The 25,118-nt window shown below is 36.3% G+C and overlaps 1 protein-coding gene across 15 annotated transcripts in view; it reads right to left on the bottom strand.

The window, feature by feature from the left end:
* dclk2a (doublecortin-like kinase 2a) overlaps positions 1 to 23,044 on the bottom strand; it is a 64,268-nt gene extending 41,224 nt beyond the window's left edge. For 2 of the 15 annotated variants that reach the window (XM_048196673.1, XM_048196681.1), the window contains exons 1-2: positions 22,064 to 22,970; positions 14,157 to 14,497 (exon numbers count right to left, since the gene is read on the bottom strand). In XM_048196673.1, the coding sequence (XP_048052630.1) occupies positions 14,157 to 14,497; positions 22,064 to 22,460 (738 nt within the window). In that variant the 5' untranslated portion in view covers positions 22,461 to 22,970. Of the gene's footprint in view, positions 1 to 14,156; positions 14,498 to 22,063 lie in introns of all 15 variants that reach the window. The other 13 variants (XM_048196674.1, XM_048196676.1, XR_007185771.1 and 10 more) reach the window with 12 other exon arrangements.
* Between the last annotated feature and the right edge of the window lie 2,074 nt (positions 23,045 to 25,118).

Below are 25,118 nucleotides of genomic sequence, written 5' to 3'. Positions count from 1 at the left end.
TAACTTAGCTTTGGTGTTTCTTTCAATCAAAATCAATTACTCACAGGCTTTGGATGAGCTGGAACCTTCTAGGATTGGAGGAGTTTGTCAACCATTAGCTACTGAAGCACAGGAGAGGCTTTCCTCACATCAGCCATAAATAATTGATGCCATTAAAGGAAGCGTTGACAAATGAGCCTTTTTACAGAGAAAATTAAGTTACGATTGTGTGTTCAGCAACTGATCAGTTTAAAGTCATGTTTAATGGGGCACTTCTGCTGCAAAATAGATCAGTGAGCTCAGCTGAAAATGAAATAATGCAAAAAGTACATAATTCAAAGACTGGCAATGACTGGGTCAAGAACAGATCAATAAAACTCTGTGAGTTTATAACTATTCAATATTGTACACATAATGTAGTAGGAAAAGACCATATTGTTGTTTCATGCATTATGCAATTGCTAAACATACAACTACCATTCAAAAATTTGGGTCCATAAGATTTTTTTTAAAAAGAATTTAATACTCTTATTCAGAAAGGATGTATTAAAGGTGCCCTAGAATTAAAAATTGAATTTACCTTGGCATAGTTGAATAACAAGAGTTCAGTACATGGAAATGACATACAGTGAGTCTCAAACACCATTGTTTCCTCCTTCTCATATAAATCTCATTTGTTTAAAAGACCTCCGAAGAACAGGTGAATCTCAACATAACACCGACTGTAATGATCATTAATATGTACGCCCCCAATATTTGCATATGCCAGCTCATGTTCAAGGCATTACACAAGGGCAGGACGTCTGGATCTGTGCACAGCTGAATCATCAGACTAGTTAAGCAAGCAAGGACAATAGCGAAAAATGGCAGATGGAGTAATAATAACTGACATGATCCATGATATCATGATATTTTTAGTGATATTTGTAAATCATCTTTCTAAATGTTTCGTTAACATGTTGCATGTACTGTTAAATGTGGTTAAAGTTACCATTGTTTACCAAAACTGACGTTATTTTCATTTTTTAAACACTTACAGTCTGTATAATTCATAAACACAACTTCATTCTTTATAAATCTCTCCAAAAGTGTAGCATTAGCCGTTAGCCACAGATCACAGCCTCAAACTCATTCAGAATCAAATGTAAACACCCAAATAAACACTGTACTTACGCGATTAGACATGCTGCATGACGAACACTTTGTAAAGATCAATTTTGAGGGTTATATTAGCTGTGTGAACTTTGTTTATGCTGTTTAAGGCAAGCGCGAGCTCCAGGGGCAGGGAGCACAAGAATTTAAAGGGGCCGCAGCCTGAATCGGCGCATATTTAATGATGCCCCAAAATAGGCAGTTAAAAAAATGAATTAAAAAAAATCTATGGGGTATTTTGAGCTGAAACTTCACAGACACATTCAGGGGACACCTTAGACTTATATTACATCTTTTAAAAAGACGTTCTATGGCACCTTTAAATTAATTAATTGACAGTAAAGACAAATTCAGCTTTGCCGTCACAGGAATAAATGACCTTTTAAACTATATTAAAAGAGAAAAAATGTCATAATAACTATTATAATATTTCACAATATTCCTACATTTTTAAATGCAGCCTTCCTGAGAATAAGAGACTTCCAAAATCTGTCCTCAAACTTTTTAATTCTCATGGCCAATCAGATTGAAGGATCAAAACTTTTGTATAATAAAAAATATTTATGACGTTATTAAAACCAGTTCATTTAGATGTTACCACATGAAGAATTTTTTTTTTTACATTTTTTTTTAGGTTACCTAACATTTACTTGTTTACCATTTACTTAACATTTTACAGTGGCGCTAAAGCAGCTCTGACAGCTTCAACTGCTCACAAAAGAAAATAAAGGCAGTCTCAGAAGTCGGTCATCAAAAGTCTAACTGATGAGGGCGAGGCGGAGAATGGGACATCAGCTTTCATTTATCACTGAGATGAGATGAGCTGTCAAACAACAGTAACATCAGCATCATGCCCCCACGCTAAATCTGCTGTGTGGGATTTACACGAGTCTTAAAAACAGCATTATATTTGATGTCTTGCATTATTTATTTTCCAAAAACTTATGAGTGACAGGAATTGGTGAATGTGTAGGAAGGTGTAGGAACGAGTGCTGTCAATTGTTAAAAAAAAAAAAAAATGAACGAATCAATCACACTTTTTTTTCTGTAATTAATCACGATTATTCACACCTAACCGTAAAGTTTTTTAATAAAATTTGTAATACTTTCACATTGAATCTCCAAAATAATGTAGAAACAACAAAGACTGTATATTTTAAATATTTGTTTACTGGCATCTTTTTACTAAGCACTATGAATGAAGGCCAGTATCAATGACACTGATACTGATATCTCTATTAAATGGATTTTTATTAATTATAGCCATTCAACATTACAGTATAACAGAAAGCTATCAATTTTAGCATTTAACAGGCTTTAAAAATATAACAACTTTTAATTTAAAGGGATAGTTCACCCAAAAATTCTGTTATCATTTACTCCCCCTCAAGTTGTTCCAAACCTGTCTGAATTTCTTTGTTCTGCTGTACACAAAAGAAGGTATTTGGAAGAATGGCAGTAACCAAACAGATCTCACCTCCCACTTACTACCATAGTAGGAAAACGTCTCGGGTTACTGGTGTAACCTTTGTTCCCTGAGTAAGGGAACAAGACGCTACATCGAATGGCGTGATGGGAACCCATCACGTCATTCGACGTAGCGTCGATAGTTCCCACGAAAGGGAAATAAATACTATGGTAATCAATGGGGGTCGAGATCTGTTTGGTTACTGACTCAAGAGAAAAAAACGGCCTTTATGTACTGTCATTGAAATCTACAGACGTTATAAAGGATACACTTAAACGTATTTTGGATGTCTTCTTTCCACTACTCTGAAAAAACACTTTATGAGAAGCCAAAAAGCCCAAAATCTCAAAATTGACCGATGCATGTAAACGGTCATTGTTTTTTGAAACATGTAACCTTGTAAATAGTGCTTTAAGACTTTCAGGTAGGTCTAACAGGTAAATATACAGAAATTGAATAATCAAACAATGCACAGTCTTCACTGCATAAATTATAAATTGAATATAGATTAATCCTTATTAAAGCTACAAAAGTTATTCAGTCAAGACAAGAGCAGTGAGTCAATGAGGCATTCAGGTGTTTGTTCACAGAGAGCCGCTTCACAGACAGCGTGCCAGAACAGATTTGAGTTCTTCTTTTTTTTTTTGAATGGTTTAATTGCATAAATGATAGCATGATAGCGCAGCCAAAGTGCATGACAGAAAAAAAAAACTGCATGTTGCGTTAATTGTGTTAAATATTTTTAATGTGCTTAACTGAAAAAAAAAATAAAATCGCAAAATTAGCATGTTAATTTTGTCAGCCCTAGTAGAAACCAAAAATGAAAAATGACAACAAACAGGAAACTGATGCCAGTGAACAATGGGGCACGTGGAAATCCTTTTCTGCACCCGTCAGACTCACTTGATAAAGACTCCAGACTGGGCAGATAAAAACAAAAAAGGGCACTGAGATCACACAGTGACCCCGGATGGCTCCACTGACACGTTTCTGGTCGTGTGCCAGCTCTGTGTCTCCTAGCGATGCCTGCTGGGGCTGGAGGGCCTGTCAGACAAGCCATAGACACCAGACACTCTATTTTGTCTGCTTCTTACATGAAGCATCCACACAGACTGTTAGTTATATTAATGCTGCATATGCAGATGGTGATGTTTGTATTAATTAGAAGACAAACAATGACAGTTATTCAGATTCATGATACTTTAAGTTTGACCTCGATTAGTCTTTTAATCCCGATGTGCCCTTAAAACAAGTGAAGCAAATAATGTGTATGTCCACATGCACTCTGTTTTGTGTAATAATTAATTTAATTTGAAATATAAGCCTTTCAGGGAGATAAAATCATATCCGATTGCATTATTCCTTCCCTCTGACTGCAAGGTAAAACTAATATGGGTGATTGACAGGTCAAAGAGATTATGGTAGACATCTAAATTAACCCTAGCAGACAGACTGTAAAGTACTGAAAACAAAATGTCCTATTTATTGCTGTGAGTTGACGATCTAATGTGATTTAAAATACCTGAAGAGATGTGATTTGAAGTCTTGTCTCTGCTATCAGACTGTATCAGAAATCATTTGCTTGTTCACATTATTCTGATGTCATACATACACAGAGCGCTGTCAGGCTTTTAGTATGCTAATGTACTCCAGGGCTTTGTCAATCACCAACCCCCACTGTCCAGCACCCGACACATATACCCATAGCACCTATTCAGACACTAGACCGCTCTTATTTGCACTTACCCTCAAATTATGTATCTATTTTTCAGTGCTGAACAAGGCTATGATGCTTAAAAACAGCTTAATATTTAAAAATAAATTATGTGCCATAGCAAAACTACATGCAGAAATATGCATAAAAAATGACTCATGCATTTTTAGAGTCATTAAATGTAATTTTTTCCTGAAAATGCTATAATAGTTTTTTCAAAACCATAAGAACCTGACAGAAATATAAAACATGATTTTTCTTTTTCACTGTCATGTACTGTTATTTGTCATTGACCTGAATTCTAATCAGGAGTCTGTCTATACATTTTACTTTAACGGGATGTTATTTTGATTGTCCCAGTTTGTTTTGTTGTAGGTCACTTACAGTCACGGCAGACTTTTTCTGCTGTGTTATGCATTCATATTTAGACCCTTTATATATCTAAGGACCACTTATTTTTTTCACTTTTGTTCAAGTCTGCAGCTTTGCAAATCAGATCCCTTTCCAACTACATGCTGAGATTATTGGCTTGGGTACAAAACATGTGTTTGGGACATATTCATATTTCTGATTTCTAAGCAGATTTGAAAAAGCTTAAGGTCTTAAGATTGATGTAGAGTGTTTTCAACTAATGTACAATGTGACTTTTAAAACCAACAGAGCTCAAATTGTGAGTTTTTGAAGTGCTATTTGCATGGTCAATGAGGAGGCAGCAGGAAGAGATGGAGGCGGTAGGGTGCATATGGGTTAGCAATGATAACTTAAGTGTACGACCCCTCTTCCCAGCCTCTTGACTACTCACATGGTACCTCCCCTCTGCTATTCCCCTGGAGACCGACTTGTCCTCATGCAGATTTATAAAACCATCATGGATAGTCTATTACCATGTCATTGGTTTCCATTACCAGCTAATCACAAAGCACACAGCTTTGAGAAGACGTAATGCATCTAACATCTAGGCTAATACAACAAAAATTGGTCTGTTTTATTTACTTATTACTAATTTGGCAACGCAAATGTAAACTCCTGCCAAAGACAAGTGCATATTCTATCTCTCCATCAGCTTCTGTTATGTAAAACCAAGCAAAGCTCCTTAGAGGGAAAAAACTAAAGGGAAAAGAGCGATTGGCATTCATGGAGTTAGACGTTAAGAAGCGTATCTGACTGAGAGAGAGTCTTGTGTTGGCTAGTACAGATCCACTAGCCCCCCTAAACGCGGCCCACACCTGCCAGCTGCACTTTAAATCCCCCAGCCTTTAGGTTCAATTACAGCAGAGCTGGATGGAGTCTCAGTGGGGTGTCCACGATTCAGCATCCCCACCCCCACCTGCTGAGAATTAGGCTCGGAATGCTCAGAAGCAGATGGCATCCAGTGGCTATCGTGTTAACATGCATGTTACCCCTAAATATTCATAATATACTGTTTGATGAAGGGCTTTCTTTGATTTCAAGGCAATGGCTCGGATGGTTATGTGACCCTGTTTAAAGTGGCATAGCTTATTTAAGGATGTGGTATTGGCTTATAAGAAGTGCAAACATTAAGCTTATTATAGTATATAGCAAAATAGCTGATGATGAATATAAACACACTACCATTCAAAAAGTTGGGGTAAGTAAGATTTTTTTTTTCAATACTCGATACTTTAATTCAGCAGGGACACATTAAAATGATCAAAAGGGACAGTAAAGACATTTATAATGATATATATATATATATATATATATATATATATATATACAGTACAGTCCAAAAGTTTGGAACCACTAAGATTTTTAATGTTTTTAAAAGAAGTTTCGTCTGCTCACCAAGGCTACATTTATTTAATTAAAAATACAGTAAAAAACAGTAATATTGTGAAATATTATTACAATTTAAAATAACTGTGTACTATTTAAATATATTTGACAAAGTAATTTATTCCTGTGATGCAAAGCTGAATTTTCAGCATCGTTACTCCAGTCTTCAGTGTCACATGATCCTTCAGAAATCATTCTAATATGCTGATTTGCTGCTCAAGAAACATTTATGATTATTTTCAATGTTGAAAACAGTTGTGTACTTTTTTTTTTCAGGATTCCTTGATGAATAGAAAGTTCAAAAGAACAGCATTTATCTGAAATATAAAGCTTCTGTAGCATTATACACTACCGTTCAAAAGTTTGGGGTCAGTAAGAATTTTTATTTTTATTTTTTTGAAAAGAAATGAAAGAAATGAATACTTTTATTCAGCAAGGATGCATTAAATCAATCAAAAGTGGCAGTAAAGACATTTATAATGTTACAAAAATTAGATTTCAGATAAACACTGTTCTTTTGAACTTTCTATTCATCAAATAATCCTGAAAAAAAATATTGTACACAAATATTTTGTACAATTGTACACATTAAATGTTTCTTGAGCAGCAAATCAGCATATTAGAATGATTTCTGAAGGATCATGTGACACTGAAGACTGGAGTAATGATGCTGAAAATTCAGCTTTGCCATCACAGGAATAAATTACTTTGTGAAATATATTCAAATAGAAAACAGTTATTTTAAATTGTAATAATATTTCACAATATTACTGTTTTTACTGTATTTTTAATTAAATAAATGTAGCCTTGGTGAGCAGACGAAACTTCTTTTAAAAACATTAAAAATCTTAGTGGTTCCAAACTTTTGGACTGTACTATATATATATATATATATATATATATATATATATATATATATATATATATATATATATATATATATATATATATGTATGTATGTATTTAAAATGTTCTTTTGAACTTTCTATTCACCAAACAATCCTGAAAAAATTCAGTTTCAACAAAAATTCTTAAGCAGCACAACTGTATTCAACACTGATAATAAGAAATGTTTCTCAAGCGCCAAATCGGCATATTAGAATGATTTCTGAAGGATCATGTGACACTGAAGACTGGAGTAATTCAGCTTTGCCATCAAAGAAATAAATTGCATTTTAAAATAGAAAACAGTTATTTTAATATTTCACAATATTACTATTTTTACTGTATTTTTGATAAAATAAATGCCTGGGTGAGCGCAATACATTAAAAAATCTTACCAAGCCCAAACTTTTGAATGTTAGTGTAAGTAAATATAGTATATACACAAATAACAAAAATACATCCCACCCAATATGACCCTGGCCAATATGGACCCCTGGGCTTCAGTTCTCTGTAGACACTCAAGCGATATCATCAACAGTCTAGTGACACAATATACACTCTCTCGAGCAGAGGACGTTCTTTTCATCGAGTGTGTTTGCAGCTGTGCATTGAGGACATGCCGCCTCAAACTCTTCACAGTCCTAGTGAGGGTGTATCAACTGTAATCACATATGACATGCAGTGATGCGGATGCCTTGCTTGAAACAACCAAAAAAGCTCTCAAGTAAACACAGTTCTAAAGCAAATTCTGTCTTGTGTGTGTACACGTATAGTTACATACACACACCATGAAAGCAATAAGATGTGTATTCAGTGTATGAAAAGCAGCTTAAATGTAAAACAAGTTTCATCTAAGTCAGTCTGATGGATTTGATCTAGTTGAATGTTTCTTGGAAGCGTATGTGTATGTCTGCAAATATAAAGTTCCAATTTTAAGGCTTTAATGTTTTTCTTTCTCATCCCCTTTCTCATTCCTCAGTTTTAAAGAGATTCAAAGACGTTAATCTTACTGTAATGCTAAGAAAAGACACAGTGAGAGTCCAACTGTACTGAGCTATGTGCTCGCCTCACCATAATCGTTGAGGTGAGCTGAGCACACAAGATAAACTGCAGAGAAACGAATGAGTAGACCAATTTATGTACAGCAGGGGTCATCAACTATATTTGTCCAAGGGCCAGAATTTTTCACTGCAGACACTGTAAGGGCCAGATACTCGTAATATAAAATAAAATTCGAATTGTATCCTAATACTGTATGTTATTATTTGATATACTAATTCTAATTCCAAATTTATGTTATTTTTTACATATTACCTGTACTGCAGCAAGCCACCAGGGGGCGATAGCGATATTTTAGGCTTCATATTTGTGAGGCTTTCAAGCTGTCCATCACTGTCACGCAATTGTGCGCAAATCCCAGGCAAGGAAAATTTTGACATTTGTGAAAAAATGAGCACGTGAAACAATAAAAGATGTTCAATGAGAGAACGCGTTTATCGTCATTCTTGACTGAAGGCAGGCTATGGCACAAGCTACTTTTCAGAAGGCTTTTTGTTTCGTTAGATTAAAAATAAAAAACGGTTCTCATTCCCCCTTGAATAAGGCCGGCGACACACTGGCTGCGTGAGCGACTCAGCTGCGTGGCGTGTCCGTTTTTATTTCGGCTCCCATATTTAACAGGTTGGAGTTTGCACACTGAGGGCACTATCTTGCACCCAGCGCAATTGACTTTGTACACCGACGCATGTGTCATTCCTATTTTGCACCCGCGCAAAGCGCGCTTTTCCCTCCACAGAAGCACGACGCTAAACTAGTGAATGAACTTGCGCTCCCTGGGCGGTTCAGCGCAAAAAAGGAGGTGTGTTCAGGCGCATTGCCCGCGCATTGCTATTTTAAGGAGCTGAAAATAGACTGCGCCATAGACCAACTCAAACCTGGTCTAAAGTCAATGGCGCAATATTTTTTTGTTAGAGCGCGTTGGCAGAAACTGCGCCTCTGGGCGCGTCCACAGTGCGCGTTGACTTTGCTTATTACACACAGGGATGCGCATCACACAAACATGCCAAATATTAAAAACAAAAGGATTACAGTGTAAAAGAATATTATTGTGTACATAAATATAAAAATGTAATGATGAATAGTCATTGCGTGTATTAGAATTAGGCTACCTATTTTCAATTCAGCCTATTACTACTTATAATGATGAACGAAATTGGCTAATTAATTGAACAATCGTGCCAATACACACACACACACATATATATTAACTGACTCATCGCGTGTACGCCATGTAAATAGCAATCCGCCATGGGGCGAGCGCATCTCGCTCTTAAAGGGAATGGGAGATGACACTCTGATTGGTTTATTTCACGTTACGCCCAAACCACACCTATGAATAATGAAGCTACTTCAGACCAACCCATTTTAGATTTGCGCCGGGCGCAAGAGCCATTTATCCCGCCGGGAAAATAGCAACAGCGCCGAGACCCGCCCACAAAGTTACTTGCGCTTCGCGCTTTGACACTTGCGTTTCAGATCGTTAAAATAGGGCCCTGAGACACGCGTCTCAGGCACGCTCGAGCCACACAGAAAACGCGTGCATGCTAGAAATAGAACCGACGCGTGTTCCAGCAACGGGAGTGTTCTCTGGCTAGAGCGCAGAACAGCGGAGTTTGTGCATGTCTGAGCTTGTGTTTTGTTGCTTTGACATTGTGGAAAATAGAATAATAGACAAAATGTATTAGCATTTTTACCCGTTATTATCAATCTAAATTAATCTCGTTTTTAATTTAACTTAATTTCGTTTTTCTTTGTTTAAATTTCTGTGTCAATTTGTTAGTCAGAAAATTATTAGACTACCTTAAAAGTATTGCTTAATTTAACAGACCTGTGTGTGTGCGTTTTATATCACTAGTGCAGTGTCCGTTCTCGGAGCATAAGCCCTGCCCGCGTGAGGTGCGCCGCTTCCCGCTCGCGCTGCTCTAACTGTAGTTTACTAAAAGTTTATTAATTCTGAATGTGTCGCGTCTCGCGTGTCCATCTATATTGCACCAAATGCGACACTGCACTCCCCTGTGAAGTCGATTGGATGAACGGTTCTCGAAATAATAAAAATGCAAACGGATATACAGACACAGATTCCTGCCTTTATTAGAGAGAAAAATATGTTCAGCCCCTCTCTCCGAAGCTTCGAATAGTCGATGTTCATCAAAAAATGGTATTCGGACCAGCCCTAAACTTTTTCCTCTTACAAGGCTATTCCTGAATTCAGTATTATTCTGGGGGCCGGATGGAAATCTCTGGCGGGCCGGATTTGGCCCGCGGGCCGCCAGTTGACGTTGCATGATGTACAGTATGGGTAAATTGCACAAATACACTTTGGTGTCCCAAGACTATTTTTAAAACATTCAAGGCACAAATTAGATATATTAGATATGTGTTACAATGTAATAAAAATGCTAATCAACCAAGCACTAAAAGAGTTGCTACCTATAAAAACAATAGAGACATAATTTTAAATATATTTTTAAATAGTATTCATTTAAAAAAAAATTCCCCCTAAGTCTATTCGACTCTATTGCAATCTAACACTAAAATTCCCATTTGCTGCTGTTTCATAAATTTTCTCTTTGATAAACAGGGATGTTCCTGAATTTATTTAAAGGCATGGGTATCACTGCAGTGCTATCCAATCATGCATTTTTAATACTTATCAGCGACAAACTATGCTATTTGTGTGTTTGCCATGAGCTACTCCCACTGAGCCACTCACAAACATCAGGATTCCCTGTACTGTGGGGTAGATGACATGTTCATCCCAATCATGGACAACGCTAGAGCCTTAGTGGTAAACTGCCATTGGCTGCTCAATATTAGCTAAAGTCTATGAATAATGTAGAGCACTTTTGGCTAAAAGTCCATTTCACATGTTAAGACTGCTTGACATAAAGTGCATTTTAACTGTTTTCTACAAATTGCAGAGTTTTGGTGCTAACCTCAGTTTTGGGACTGTTGTATTTGTGGAGGTAAGAGTGCAACCATACTTAGATGCCGACATTAAGTACGATTAGAAGAGTAGAAGATCTTTTTCAAAACAAGAAAATATACGATATATGTGAATGTATTTAACAATAAATAAATAACAGACAAGATGTGATTAAGAGGAAGCATGTGAATATTGAAATGAAAGGGCCAAAAACAGAGCCCTGTGGGACTCCTTGGGACTTTTGAAATGAGGTCAAAGGGTCTTAAAAGAACAGTCAAAAAATAATGACAATATTTCTTCCACCAATATCATGCACCCAAATAACAGAGGACGAGGTGAGTGACTTATTTCAACTACTTTCTTTGTATTCTTTACTCATACAAAACCAGTCTAAGACATTACCATAATAGTTCGACATTCACATTTGCCAAGCAATTCTTGGAGGCAGTTTTGCATAATTAAGGCAGATCAAGCCGGGACAGACTTTAAATATGCGCATGAGTTCTCTCACTAAATTCCAAAGAGATTCACAGTGGCCGAGAGGCAGCCAGGAGCTCCGTATGAACAATTCACCACTGCCGAGTCGAATCCCCAACGACATCATCAAGACATGTCAGCAATCCACATACCCCACGTACCCCGGCTTCTTGAAAGAGAACAGAGGAGGCTAATTCCCCTGCCCTCATAAGATTTCTACATGAAGATTCTTCAGAATTTCTTCTGTATAGAACAATAAGTATTCTTCATTTGCTGAAAATCCACATTTTAATTTTTAGGAAACAAAAGATACATTGTATGAAAAAGCTTTAAAGGATAAGGAAGTTTGGGTGTATAGATGAAAGAAGATAAAAAAAGTGGGACCCACTACGTATTGAATACTGTCTCTGTTGGAAAGACCATGGCTGAATGCTCAGTATCCCTGTCATAACCAGAATAATAATTGTGCTTTCTGACAGTTCTTAACATTATACTTTGCCAAGCACTAGGTACCAATATAATGTGCGTTCCTGACTACTTTTTTCCAGATACTGCTGTAAATACCGTAACCAAAGTATTTTGATCATTTCTGGTCAAGCAATTAATATATTTACAAATATAAACAGAATATGAATGAATGATGTGAAGCTGCAACAGAATCAAACGCATTAATTTACTTGACACTTTGCTGTCCTTAGAATGAACTGCAGATTGGTTTAACCATAACCACATAAATGAAATGAGAATTACTTGATTTAGTGTCCTAACAATCACAGAGGTGACTAAAGTCATGCCCCATCTGGATTTCCTGTCTGGATTGGCTCAAGCACGTTCACAATTAAATAGGGTTCAGGTGGTCATTACCAGCTCCTGGTGTATAATTCTGCCCTATCTATACTACAAAAGCTTAGATCATTATTTGAGAGTATCTTGAGGGTAGCATCCATTCACATTTATTAAAGGTGATAAAATATTAAAGTGTGGCCTCATTTTTTCAGAAAATTGCTCTATTGGAGCATTCAAAAAAAGGTTATTTTAGTTTAAATATATCTTAAATGTATGTATAGCATCAATTGGAGAAATCCAGTGAAATAGATTAAAGGGTTAGTTCACCCCAAAATGAAAATTACGTCATTAATGACTCACCCTCATGTCGTTTCAAACCTGTAAGACCTTCGTTCATCTTCGGAGCACAGTTTAAGATATTTTAGATTTAGTCCGAGAGCTTTCTGTCCCTCCATTGAAAATGTATGTATGGTAGACTGTCCATGTCCAGAAAGGTAATAAAAACAAGCATCGAAAATACATTTTGGTCCAAAAATAACAAAAACTACGATACGCCTGAGCTTCGTTTACAGTCTGAGGGAGACGCACGCTGTATTCAAGCTATTCAACATTGTTTGTATTTTGGTATTGCTATATTTTTTAAAATGGTGCGTAAGTGTGCATGTCGCGGATGTCCTAATCGCCAAAAACAATGACGTAAAAGTGCTTTACCAACGCTGACAGATGAAAGGATTCAATGGAATCAATTCAATGGAATCAATTCAATGGAAAGGATTCCGGAAGAGAATACAATGCTGAATAAAGTCGTAGTTTTTATTATTTTTGGACCAAAATGTATTTTCGATGCTTCAAAAACTTCTAACTAACCCACTGATGTCACATGGACTACTTTGATGATGTTTTTATTACCTTTCTGGACATGGACAGTCTACCGTACATACATTTTCAATGAAGGGACAGAAAGCTCTCGGACTAAATCTAAAATATCTTAAACTGTGTTCCGAAGATGAACGAAGGTCTTACGGGTTTGGAACGACATGAGGGTGAGTCATTAATGACATAATTTTCATTTTTGGGTGAACTAACCCTTTAAATGCAGGTGACTTGTTTATATATTTAATAGGACTAGCTGATAAATGTTAACTTCTAGAACAACTAATCGACTGATATGTAATCAATATATCTGTACATTTAAAAAAGGGTAACACTTTACAATAAGGTTCATTAGTTAATATATTAACTAACATGAACTAACCATGAGCAATACATTTGTTACTGTATTTACTAATAAATAACAGTTGTTCATTGTTTGTTCATGTTAATTCAGTGCATTAACTAATGTTAACAAAATTTTAATAATGTATTAGTAAATGTTGAAATTAACATTAATAAAGATTAATAAATGCTGTAGAAGTGCAGTTCATTATTAGTTCATGTTAACTAATGTACTTAACTGATGTTAACTAATGAACCTTATTGTAAAGTGTTACCTACAAAACTTAGTAAACCATCTCCAGAGATGACATTTCAAAAATCCCTGATCCATTGGATGGATAAAATGTCAAAAACTGAAAATAAGAAAAAAAAATGCATGGGTGCTTGAGGAAAATGTGTTCCTCATGAAGAGATGTACTAAAGTTAGTAACAGACCCAAAGTTTAGACAGTCTTAGCATAGGGATAAAAAGTAATAGCTTTTCAAAGTAAAGATGTTCAAATGATACTAGGCCAGAGCAGATGTAATACGCTTAGTTTCCTATGGTTTCCAGACAATGCCAGAGCATAAATCACTTTTCAGATTAATGATGCTGTTTAAAACCATAGGGACCATTTTAACCCCCTTTAAGCTTTAGCTTAAATTTAAATATCTTTATTTAAAAAATTTTTTTAAATGGCTTTTCGATCTTTCACTTACTTGTTTGCCCTCCAGAGTGTAGAGTCTCTTCACAGCCCCAGAGTCCAGTTTAATGGCATCAGTGATGTCCGTGAGCACCTGCTCAAAGGAGTGAGCCGTCTTCTTATTCAAAAGGATCCGGACAGCCTTGCGCGGTTTGACGCCACTCCTGATGACCGTCACCAGCTTGGGTTTGATGTAGTCTTTGCTCTCTCGTTCTCTGAGCTCATTCTTTGAAGTGGTAAGAGACGGCATCGAGCGGGACGTCCCAGTCTTCACATTGACTGACCAGTTGGGATTAACGTTCTTAGTGTAGTCCACTTTACGGTAGGGTTCGTTGGAAGCACACACATAGCTTTCTCCTGCCAAATCAGAAGAAGAGAGTAAGATGAATGGAATTATGTTCTGTGCAAAATGTATGAATAGATACAGCTTATTTTCACTTTATTAGATACTGACTAAAGAGAAAGTAAACCAAACATATAATAAAAAAATTTATAGAATTTATTCTAACAAATCTGATAAGGAAGCCCAGTTCTGCAGTGAAACAGAAAATAAAACAGATAATTGTGAGACAAAGTTTAAAAGAAGAAATAAAGTAACACTCTGAGATATAAAGTTACAGTTATGAGAATTTTGGAATGTAAAACTGCAATTATGAGAATGAATGTCTTAATTGTGAGATATAAAGTCACAACTGTGACATCTACAGTCACATTGTGAGTTTTAAAGTCATATTTCTGAGATAAAGTTACAATTCTTAGATACAGTTGCAAGAATAAGTATGTGAAACTCTTGCAGAATCTGTGAAAATGTGCAAAATTTTAACAAAATAAGAGAGATCATACAAAATGCATGTTATTTTTTATTTAGTCCTGAGTAAGATATTTTACATAAAAGATGTTTACATATAATCCATTAGACAAAAAAATAGCTGAATTTATTAAAATGACCCAGTTCAAAAGTATGTGAACCATTGGTTCTTAATATTGTGTGTGGTTACCTGGATGATCTACGACTGTTTTTTTTTTGTTTTTTTTGTGTGATGGTTGTTCATGAGTCCCTTGTTTATTCTGAGCAGTTAAACTGAGCTCTGTTCTTCAGAAAAAATCTCAAGGTCCCAAAAATTCTTCAGTTTTCCACCATCTTTTGCATTTTTGAACCCTTTACAACAGTGACTGTATTATTTTGAGATCCATCTTTTCACATGGAGGACAACTGAGGGATTCAAACACAACTATTAAAAAAGGTTCAAACATTCACTGATGCTTCAGAAGGAAACACGATGCATTAAGAGTCGGGGGGTGAAAACTTTTGAACAGGATGAAGAGGTCCAAATTTTTCTTATTTCGCTTGAATGTCATTTTTTTTCATTTAGTACTGCCCTTCAGAAGCAACAGAAGATACTTGCATGTTTCCCGGAAGACAAATTAAATATAATTTACCTTCATCTTCAAATTCCAAATGATTTCACCCCCATCTATTAATGCATCGTGTTTTCTTCTGGAGCATCAGTGAATGTTTGAACCTTTTTTAATAGTTGTGTTTGAGTCCCTCAGTTGTCCTCAGTGTGAAAAGGCGGATCTCAAAATAATTCAGTCACCGTTGTAAAGGGTTCAAATATGCAAAAAATGCTGAAAAACTGAAGAATCTGCAGGACCAGGAGGATTTTTCTGAAGAACAGAGCTCAGTTTAACTGCTCAGGACAAACAAGAGACTCATGAACAACACAAAACACAAAAAACAGTCGTAGATCATCCAGGTAACCACACACGGTATTAAGAATCAATGGTTCACATACTTATGAATGGGGTTATTTTAATAAATTCAGCTATTTTTTTATATTATATGTCAACATCTTTTGTGTAAAATATCTTACTCAGGACAGTACTAAATAAAAAATAACATGCATTTTGTATTATCTCCCTTATTTTGTTAAAATTATTAATATTTTCACAGATTCTGCAAGTGGTTCACATACTTTTTCTTGCAACTGTATAGGCACAATTGTGTGATATGAAGATGAAGTCATAATCATGAGATTTAGAACTTTGTAATTCTGAGATATGAAGTTGCAGTTGTGAAATGTAAAGTCACAATTTATTTATTAGTATAAATATATTATTACAGTTCTTTTTTTTTTACTCTGAGACAGACAGATGCTGTCACATTGAGTCATGAGGCGTACTGGAGGTAAGGATCACTGTGAACTGAAGAATCTCAGGAGTTTAAGGGTACGTTTACACAACAATGATCTACAAAAAACAGAAAAATGTTTCCTTTGTGTTTTTCACATACAGACAATGTTGTCAAAACGATTCACAAGGATCCATGAAAACGACTAGGCCTAAAACCGCTGTACTATGCATGCCAGGCCAGTAGTTGGCGATGTCACTATGTAAAAACAATACGTGCCTACAGACTGGACACATAATATGCATGCGCATGACGTCACCATTTTAACAAATTTGTGTTTTTGTAGTTTACACAGAGACAATAACAGTATAGTTTTTAAAAAAACTTGCACTTTGAAAAAGGTTTGCAGTTTCAGGCCCCCAAACCACAGTTGTGGTGTAAATGAACAGCTAAAAAACACATAAAAAGTTTCCCCTATTTAGTTGAAAACAGTGCAATGAAAACATACCCTAAATGCATTGGATAATGAAAAACTAAACTAGACACAGGTGATGAACATAATCAATAACCAAGGAAACAAATAAGAACTGTGAAACCATGACAACCAAGGGAACAGGAACTAAACACAGGAACTGAGAATATGGGAACAATAACATAATAATAAAATGAAAATCAAAATAAGACTCCAGAATGAACCAAACTAGCTGTGATACATGCTTCCATATGAAAGACCTCAGCACCTATACCACAATTTGTAACTGCCATTATAAATGTACACATCCAAGATACTCAGAGACTGCAAAGAGTTGGGTTGGGTTAAATAAAATAAAAATAAAAACACTTATCCCATCTGTGACCCCAGCTCTGCCTGTCTACACTTTTCAGCTGTGGTTTTGGACAAAGTCCAAAGCAAAGTATTTTCCTTTTTGCAGGAATTCCAATGTAACTGTTGGCAAGTAGGCACTCCCATTCCCACAGCGATACTTCACAACCCAATAGACCATATAAATGAATACCACAAGAATGAAACATTATTGCCCAAGTAATGTTGCATTAATACTTTCATTATGGAGTTCACTATGACAATTTTTATGAAACTGAACATCGGCTTATTTGATAAACATTATGTTAAATACTTAAAGCCCATGCAAGTGTGCATGGCAGCATAAAGGCCATGCCTGTTTATGTGTGATGGCACATCTTGGCACTACAGCAGAGGCAGCTGGTCTGAAAATGGAGCTTTGTCATCCTGAGGAGTGCATTGCTGTCAGGACAAAAGACAGGCCAGTGTATCAAAAGAGGACCAACAACCCTCGAAACCAAACATTCCCTCCTGCTTCCTACCTACCTCAAAGAAAACATGTCTGAATGTGTTTTTTTACAACATATGAGTTGACTTTAGATGAAATAGCAGGAAAAACATGCATCAAGACTTGAGCATGATTAGCGATATATTCAATTTGTAACTCAAGATACCAATCAAAATGACTTTGTGTGATATATTTTGTATACTATTTTTTCCATTTACTCTGTTAGTTTCATTCCTCTACTTTGATTTGTCAAGATATTCAGCATAACATCATTCTTACTCTTGTGATTTTGCTTAATGTTTGCTGATCAGATTAAGCTTTATGGTAGTAAAGTGATCCATGTGATAAAGTTGGCATGATTTGGAAGTTGTGATAGCCTTTTCTTTCCTATTTTGACATATATCTGAGTGAGATGGCTTCTTGAACAAGAAAAAAATATAAGGTGGGATTTGATTTTGTCCATAGGGAATTTATTTGATAATTTGTCATGTTTTGCTATTGGTTGATCTAATGTGAGTGACAGGTTGACAATGTGAGTCATGGTGTGAGTCAGGCCCTCGGCCCTCTGTCCCACCAGTTGCACCGCTCTAAGCTTTCTATGGATGAGGAATGAATTGACCAATACAATTTTAAATACATAAAGACTGATAATTCTTTTCTTAAATCTAACCCTAAACCTTATGAAACCTACCTTTAACATATTTTGACTTTTTATTTTAAACAAGCAACAGACTGATGCCTGTTGGAATGCTGTTGCTAGACAACTAATTAAAGTCAACAGGGAAATATTGCAAACCAGTTGCATGTAAAAGGTGATTTCTGCATATAAAGAGTCTCTATATTCTCTGTGCCAGGAGATCAGGTTGATCCAGCACAGTTCTAAATAAATACCTTAACACCACTTGAATTTGAAGTTTATAACCTCAAAAATAGAAACAGAATATGTTTGAGTCTGGATCAAATACATCATTTAATGTTTGAGAATATATTTAAGTTTCACACTGAAAAAAAATGAGCAAACAATGGCAAAATATAAATCATCATTGCTCCTAGCTATGCACACCAAAATGTTGAGCTTCATTGCATAAGAACTATTTAGAGAAAAAGAAAAAAAAAATCTGAATTTCATCTAAATCTGAATTGCAAAGTTTATAGCCCCTGGTGAAACTAGTGGCATCAAACTGAGAGGAAAATCATATATATATTCATATCGGTTACACTTTACTATAAGGTTCATTAGTTAAACATTAGTTAATGTAACTAACATGAACTAACCATGAGCGATACATTTGTTACTGTATTTACTAATCTTAGTTAACGTTAGTGAATGAAAATACAGTTGTTCATTATTTGTTCATGTTAGTTCACAGTGCATTAACTAATGTTAACAAGATTTTAATAATGTATTAGTAAATGTTGAAATTAACATGAACAAAGATTAATAAATGCTGTATAAGTGCAGTTCATTATTAGTTCATGTTAACTAATGTAGTTTACAATAAGGTTCATTAGTTAACATTAGTTAAGTGTTACCTTCATAATAAATCATATATATTTCTCATCTTAGTAGCTAAGAGAGGCAACTGAGAACATATGACTCACCTAGTGTGAATGAAACATTTGTTTATTCACATGAGAGCATGAAGAAATGTGCAATATAACAACGTACATGGTCTGTGCGCTTTGATGCACAAAATATGTCATGTTTAGTCTACAGTACATATTAAAGGTGGGGTATGTATTTTTTCAAAAACGCTGTTGGACATTGCTGATGTTTGAAATCAACCCAAACAAACACACCCCTTTCTTCATTGCTCTGCCTCCAAAACTCACCCTCCAATCCTAACCACCCTGCTCCGAGTCGGTCTCAAACCCCGGCACATCCACTTCTGGCAGGCGAGGCGAGTGCACTGACAATGATGCCAAACACCGCATTTCTCTAGCGGTCATCAGTGTGCCGTGTTTTACCTGCACAACTCTCACAAGCTAGCCACTGTTACACACACAGTGCGAGAGTGGATGTCTATTTATCACAGCTGTTGTGCAACAAAACGCTTCACAAAAAATAAAGCGCAGATGATGAACGAATGAAAAGGAAACACAAAAAATTAACGTATAGTACACAAGAGTAAATACAAACAAGAGTTTGTTGTTAGTCACCAACAGCACAGCAGCTCCAGACAATCAATGACACTCAAACCCAGAGTTACTCACATGTAAAGCGGAATCAAAGCAGCCTCCACGTCTGTTTTCAGGCCTTCCCGCTTAGCTCTCTCCAGCGCTGGAAAGCTTTTCTAATTTTAACGCTGGTCCTAAAGTGCTTGCCAAGTCATATACCTTCATTCCGGTGATATCTCTCTTTCTGTATTTTTTTTTTCTTTTCAAATCTCCCTCTTGCTCATTCTGTCTCCTCGGCCATCATACACCCCCTAATGCTGACTGGTTAGATGTTTGTTGTTGGTGTCAGCCCAACTAACTTCCAAACAGTGTTGTTGAAAAAATACATACCCCACCTTTAAAATATAGCAAAATAAAAAAAAAAAACCAAAAGCCAGGCAATGGTAATGCCATGCATGCAAATTTGTAAAGCATTTTCAGATAAAATACTCATAAATCAAGATTTAGTTCTACCAATGACCCCAGAACTACAACCATTCATCCACAACATAAATGTCATTGTTACCGCCACTGGATCATAAAATCTCAATTTCACCCAGTTTGCCTCAGAAATAGGAGGGAGGGACTCCCAAGGCAGTGGGCTTTATTAAGCTGAGAAATTAACAAAAGGCTAATTAATGAAGTAGACTCCAGATGGGGTCACTATTACTGACAAAAATCTGACCCAAAATCAGATGGCAGCTATTTGACATAATATGTGTGTGGGTGGGAAATATAGTAATATGGATGTCATTCACATGGGCCTCAGGTGTGGACTGGAACAACCACAAGGGTTCTGAACCCTCCATCACCCTCCCATAACCAGTCATGCCTTGTCGCCAGATGGGACCCTGATGTACAACAAAGTTAGGTTTGCCAGCACAATAAGCAGTGTCACTACAAACACTCCAACATACTGTAGCTGCCTGTTCCTGGCGATCTTTAGCAAATAGCATTCATAGCTTTGATCATGCGAGTGTAAGACTTTACACAGATTTGTAACACAAAAGAGAACTAAGCCAACCCTCAGTCAGCGTGAAGAGATGCTGAGCTCGGCACTTCAAATGCAAAGCACTTGTACAATTGCATCATTGAGCAAACACAGAGCCACATTCTGCGTCACAATCTCACATGCAGCTGGAATTGTGCTTGCAAACTAATTTAGTAAAATAAATACTTATACAGCTTGAATTGTGTGTTTAGAATAACATGATTTTCCACATTAAAAGCTTTAATTATGCAATGAATTCTCCATTCAATCTATTGTTGAAATACCATATGCAACAACAAGGCCCATAAATTTATTTATTTATTTATTTTAAAGACAGTCTAGTCTACTTACTATAACATGACTATATCAAAAAGGTATTCTAAGAGCACATTATTAACATTTAGATAAAGCAATACATTCATTTTGAATGAGTAAAGGCTTGCATAATCATTGTCAGTTAAAGGAATAGTTTACCAAAAAAATTAATAAATAAATAAATTCTGCCATTGTTTACTCACTGTTGTGCCAAATCTTTATGACTTTTTTGAAATATGTCTCAGTGTTTTTTGTCTGTACAGTGAAAGTCAGCAGATCCAGTGTTGTTTTGTATCCCGCTGACTCTCATTATATGCATAAAAACAGTTTAAACAATTATTTTGTGTTCCACAGACGGAACAATGTGAGGGTAAATATATGACAGAATTTTCATTTTTGGGTGAAAGATTTAAGATTTAAGATTTAAGATTACGTTCCATGTCTATTTTAAAGTTTAGTCAGGCAAGCAATAGGGAATTTATGACTGTGGCCTTAAGTGACTTACTGAAGAGACTTGCTGTATCTTACTCAATACTCTTCATCAGCTAATAGTGAATTAAGTACAGTAAACTTTCTAAGGCCAGGGGGTTAGATTTTCCTTGTTTATCATGGCTTGTAATATTTAAAGTTAACTCGGAAAATTAGACAGACTTTATATACGTATAAGTACAGTGAGTACTTATGAGGCAGCTTTTATTTTTATTTTAATACATTTTACATTATATGTCTATAACATTAGCCTATAGTTACCTTTTTATTGTATTTATTTGCAATGTCTTCGCAATATGCAGAACAGTCAAGCCAGTAAGTAGACAACTAAAAATTGCAGCGTGAATTGAAAATCCGGTATGTATGTGCGTGAGAGACTTGGAAAAGTTACCTACACTGACAACATTGCTAACAATGCATTCTTGTGGGAAGTGGGATCATGCCATTGCCAGTTGTGCTTTATTGGATGTCACATGGAATTTTAAGTGTCGTTGTGTCTACATTTGCACCTGCACAATCTTCAATCTCACCTTCAAGTAACTCGTCCAGGCTGGTGATCTTCTTTCCCCCTTCTACAGCATAGATGCTCCGGACTCCCTGCGGTAAATTCACATTATCAGAGAGGGAGCGGGTGAGCTCCATCAGCAGCGCGTCGAAAGACCTGAAGCGGTCACCGGACACCGCGTACACCAAGCCCTTGAAGTACTTATCACCATTCCGATAGAAGCGAACTTTTTTCGCTTTCTTTTCGGAGGTGAGCGACTGCAGAGTGCGTGTGCGGTAGAAGCTACAGTGCGCGCTATGAGCGGGACTGGGCACGAGCCCATTACCCCGCGAGCCAGAATGAGAACCGCCGCTGCCTCGCGGGGACCGGTGACTCTTCTCGCGCTCCTCGAAATGCTCCCACTCGATGCTTCTGCTGGACATGTTTATTTCCTGAAAGTCAAAGCGCTGGACCTTGAAAAAAAGCTTGTTTTTGTGATGTTGTTTCTGAATAATTGCACCGGTTGTCTTTCGTGGTAGCCTATTTCTTCCTTTTTTAGGACTTTCAACAAATTAGATTTTTCTGTAAGAAATCAGTCAAAGCAGCTGTTCTCTTTAACTTTTTATACAGCTAAAGAAGGAAGACTTGTTAAAAATATATATATATATATATATATATTACGAGAAATAAATGGATGTGAAAGTCCCAGTAGTCCACAAATCCAGGAACTGTACAATTCAAGGACAGACGCTATAGTTGGGGTGAGTCCCGATCATGATGAGATGAGACGCGCAGAGCTGTATGTGCGCATGCTGGACACGCGTGACCGTCCGCTGTTCTCTTCATCCCTTCACTGGCACTCATATCAGGCCGACACTCACCACACACCTACATGAAAGCCACGGAGGAGAGGACAAGAGCTACTCCTCCTCAGGGTCCTAAAAAAACAATCTATTATTTCTCTACGAACGCAGTTGTTTTCAACCGTGGGCCACTAGGGGGCCTCGCACCTTTCTCAAGGGACAGGAATGATTTAAAGGCACAATATGTAAGATTTTTGCAGTAAAATATCCAAAAACCACTAAGCCAGTGTTATATTTTACAGTACTCACAATATCCCAAATGTTTCCAACTATTTGTAAATTGTTAGAAAATCGCGATTTTAACCAAGGATACAAAACGTATTCACATTACCCTCGGTTTACAGTTTTATTTTGTAGAAACCATGGAAACACCAAAGACGCTTTAATATATTATGTGTTTTACTAGACAAGGGAACTGTTTGGTTACATTAATAGACAGAAAACGAAATTGTTATATAGTTCAACATGTTTAGTCTTATTGTTTAAATATAGGTAGTTTTCTTAAATTTCCAATAGTACCATGCCTCAGAGAAAAACACTATTTTGTCAAGTAGCTAATTACCACAGCATTTTCTCCATCATACAATAAGTTTTAAAATTAATTGCATGCCATTTATAATATAGCAGCATTTATTAATATATGAGATTCTAATATTGATCTAGCTTACTGCAGTATATGACAAGTGTCTCACAGCAGCCGCCGAGTGAACGCACAGAGTAACGTTATAACATCATTTTCAACACAGTCAAATGTATCTAATATGATAAACAGCGCTGTGTTACCTCATGCAATTGAGCAGATGAAGTGGAAGCGGTGACTGCAGCATAATAAAAGTTCCTCTGCTCGCAAGGAATGTCACGTTCGTCTCTCATTAGCAATTGCTCCTGCGGCCTCATTCAGCTCCCACAGCACTCGACCCTGCGCTGCTTCATACTTAAAGTAACGTTAAAAATCTCATCCATGAACATGATTTTTGCTTGAGTCCTATCCCGATTCTTTTCCACACAACATCTCCCAAGATTTCGCGCTCAAACTCGGCATCATCAAGCTACACCTTTGTTTTGAATAGGCGACCTCTAGTGGCGAAATCTACATATTGTAGCTTTAAAGGGTTTGTTCACAAAAAAAAGAAATTTCCGTCATTAATTACTCGTTCCACACCCGTAAGACTTTCGTTTATCTTCGGAACACAAATTAAGATATTTTTTATGAAATTTATGAAGTTTCTGAACCACACATAGCCAGCAATGTCATTGCACCTTTCGAGGTCCATGAAAAGTATTAAAGACATCGTTAAAATAGTCCATGTGACTGAACACTTTTTGTGCATAAAAACAAAACAAACATAATGACTTTATTCCACAATTTCTTCTCTCCCCTGTCAGTCTCCTACGCAGTTGATGTTGTGAACACACATTTGTCATATTTCACCAGTGGTGTAAAATATTTGAGTAAATGTAATTAGTTACTGTACTTTACTATCTTTTTGGCTACCTTGCACTTTGACTGAGTTACTCTCTACTTCACTACATTTTTGAATAAATATGTACTCTTTACTCCAATATATTTGTGATGAGTAATGCATTTTGCATTGCACCCAACTTTTTCTAGAAAAACAAGTGCTATTGCCATCGACTGTAGTGTTTTGCCCTTACTCACCCATACTTGTCAACAAGGCTACTTAAGTAGCCAAGCAATGAGGCTAAGTTTGATTGTTTCATTTGACTAGTTTTACTATTTCGTTTTATTTTATCCCTTATATTGAAGAGACCTTTTTTGAAGGATATTGGTTTACTTATGCCCTTTGTGAGCACTTGAACTTAACAGATACTTAGTATGTGTTTGTAATCTTGTCAGCCTTGATGTATTGCAGTATTAAGATGTTCAGTTTTATTTTCATTTTAGAAAATAAACACATTATTGCTCTCTTCACAAATGGACTATTTCTTGTTTTTTTTTCACTGGCATGAGGACTAGTGCATCTTTGAACCTACATTCAGTATTAGTAAAATGCTTAAGTACTGTTAAAATCAGATACTTATTGACTTTTACTCAAGTGGGATTGGAATTGGTGACTTGTAACTTGTATTGGAGTCATTTTTGCTGTAAGGTATCTCTACTTTTACTTGGGTATGATTTTCAGGTACTCTTTACACCTCTATTTCACTTATCCATAATTGACACTTTGCCCTGCGATGGACTGGCCATCCGTCCAGCATGTTTCCCTGCCTATGCCC

This window comes from Megalobrama amblycephala, linkage group LG7, assembly GCF_018812025.1.
Source record: "Megalobrama amblycephala isolate DHTTF-2021 linkage group LG7, ASM1881202v1, whole genome shotgun sequence".
In the NCBI taxonomy this organism is placed as follows: Eukaryota; Metazoa; Chordata; class Actinopteri; order Cypriniformes; family Xenocyprididae; genus Megalobrama; species Megalobrama amblycephala.
This window is presented reverse-complemented; position numbering and strand designations above follow the sequence as displayed.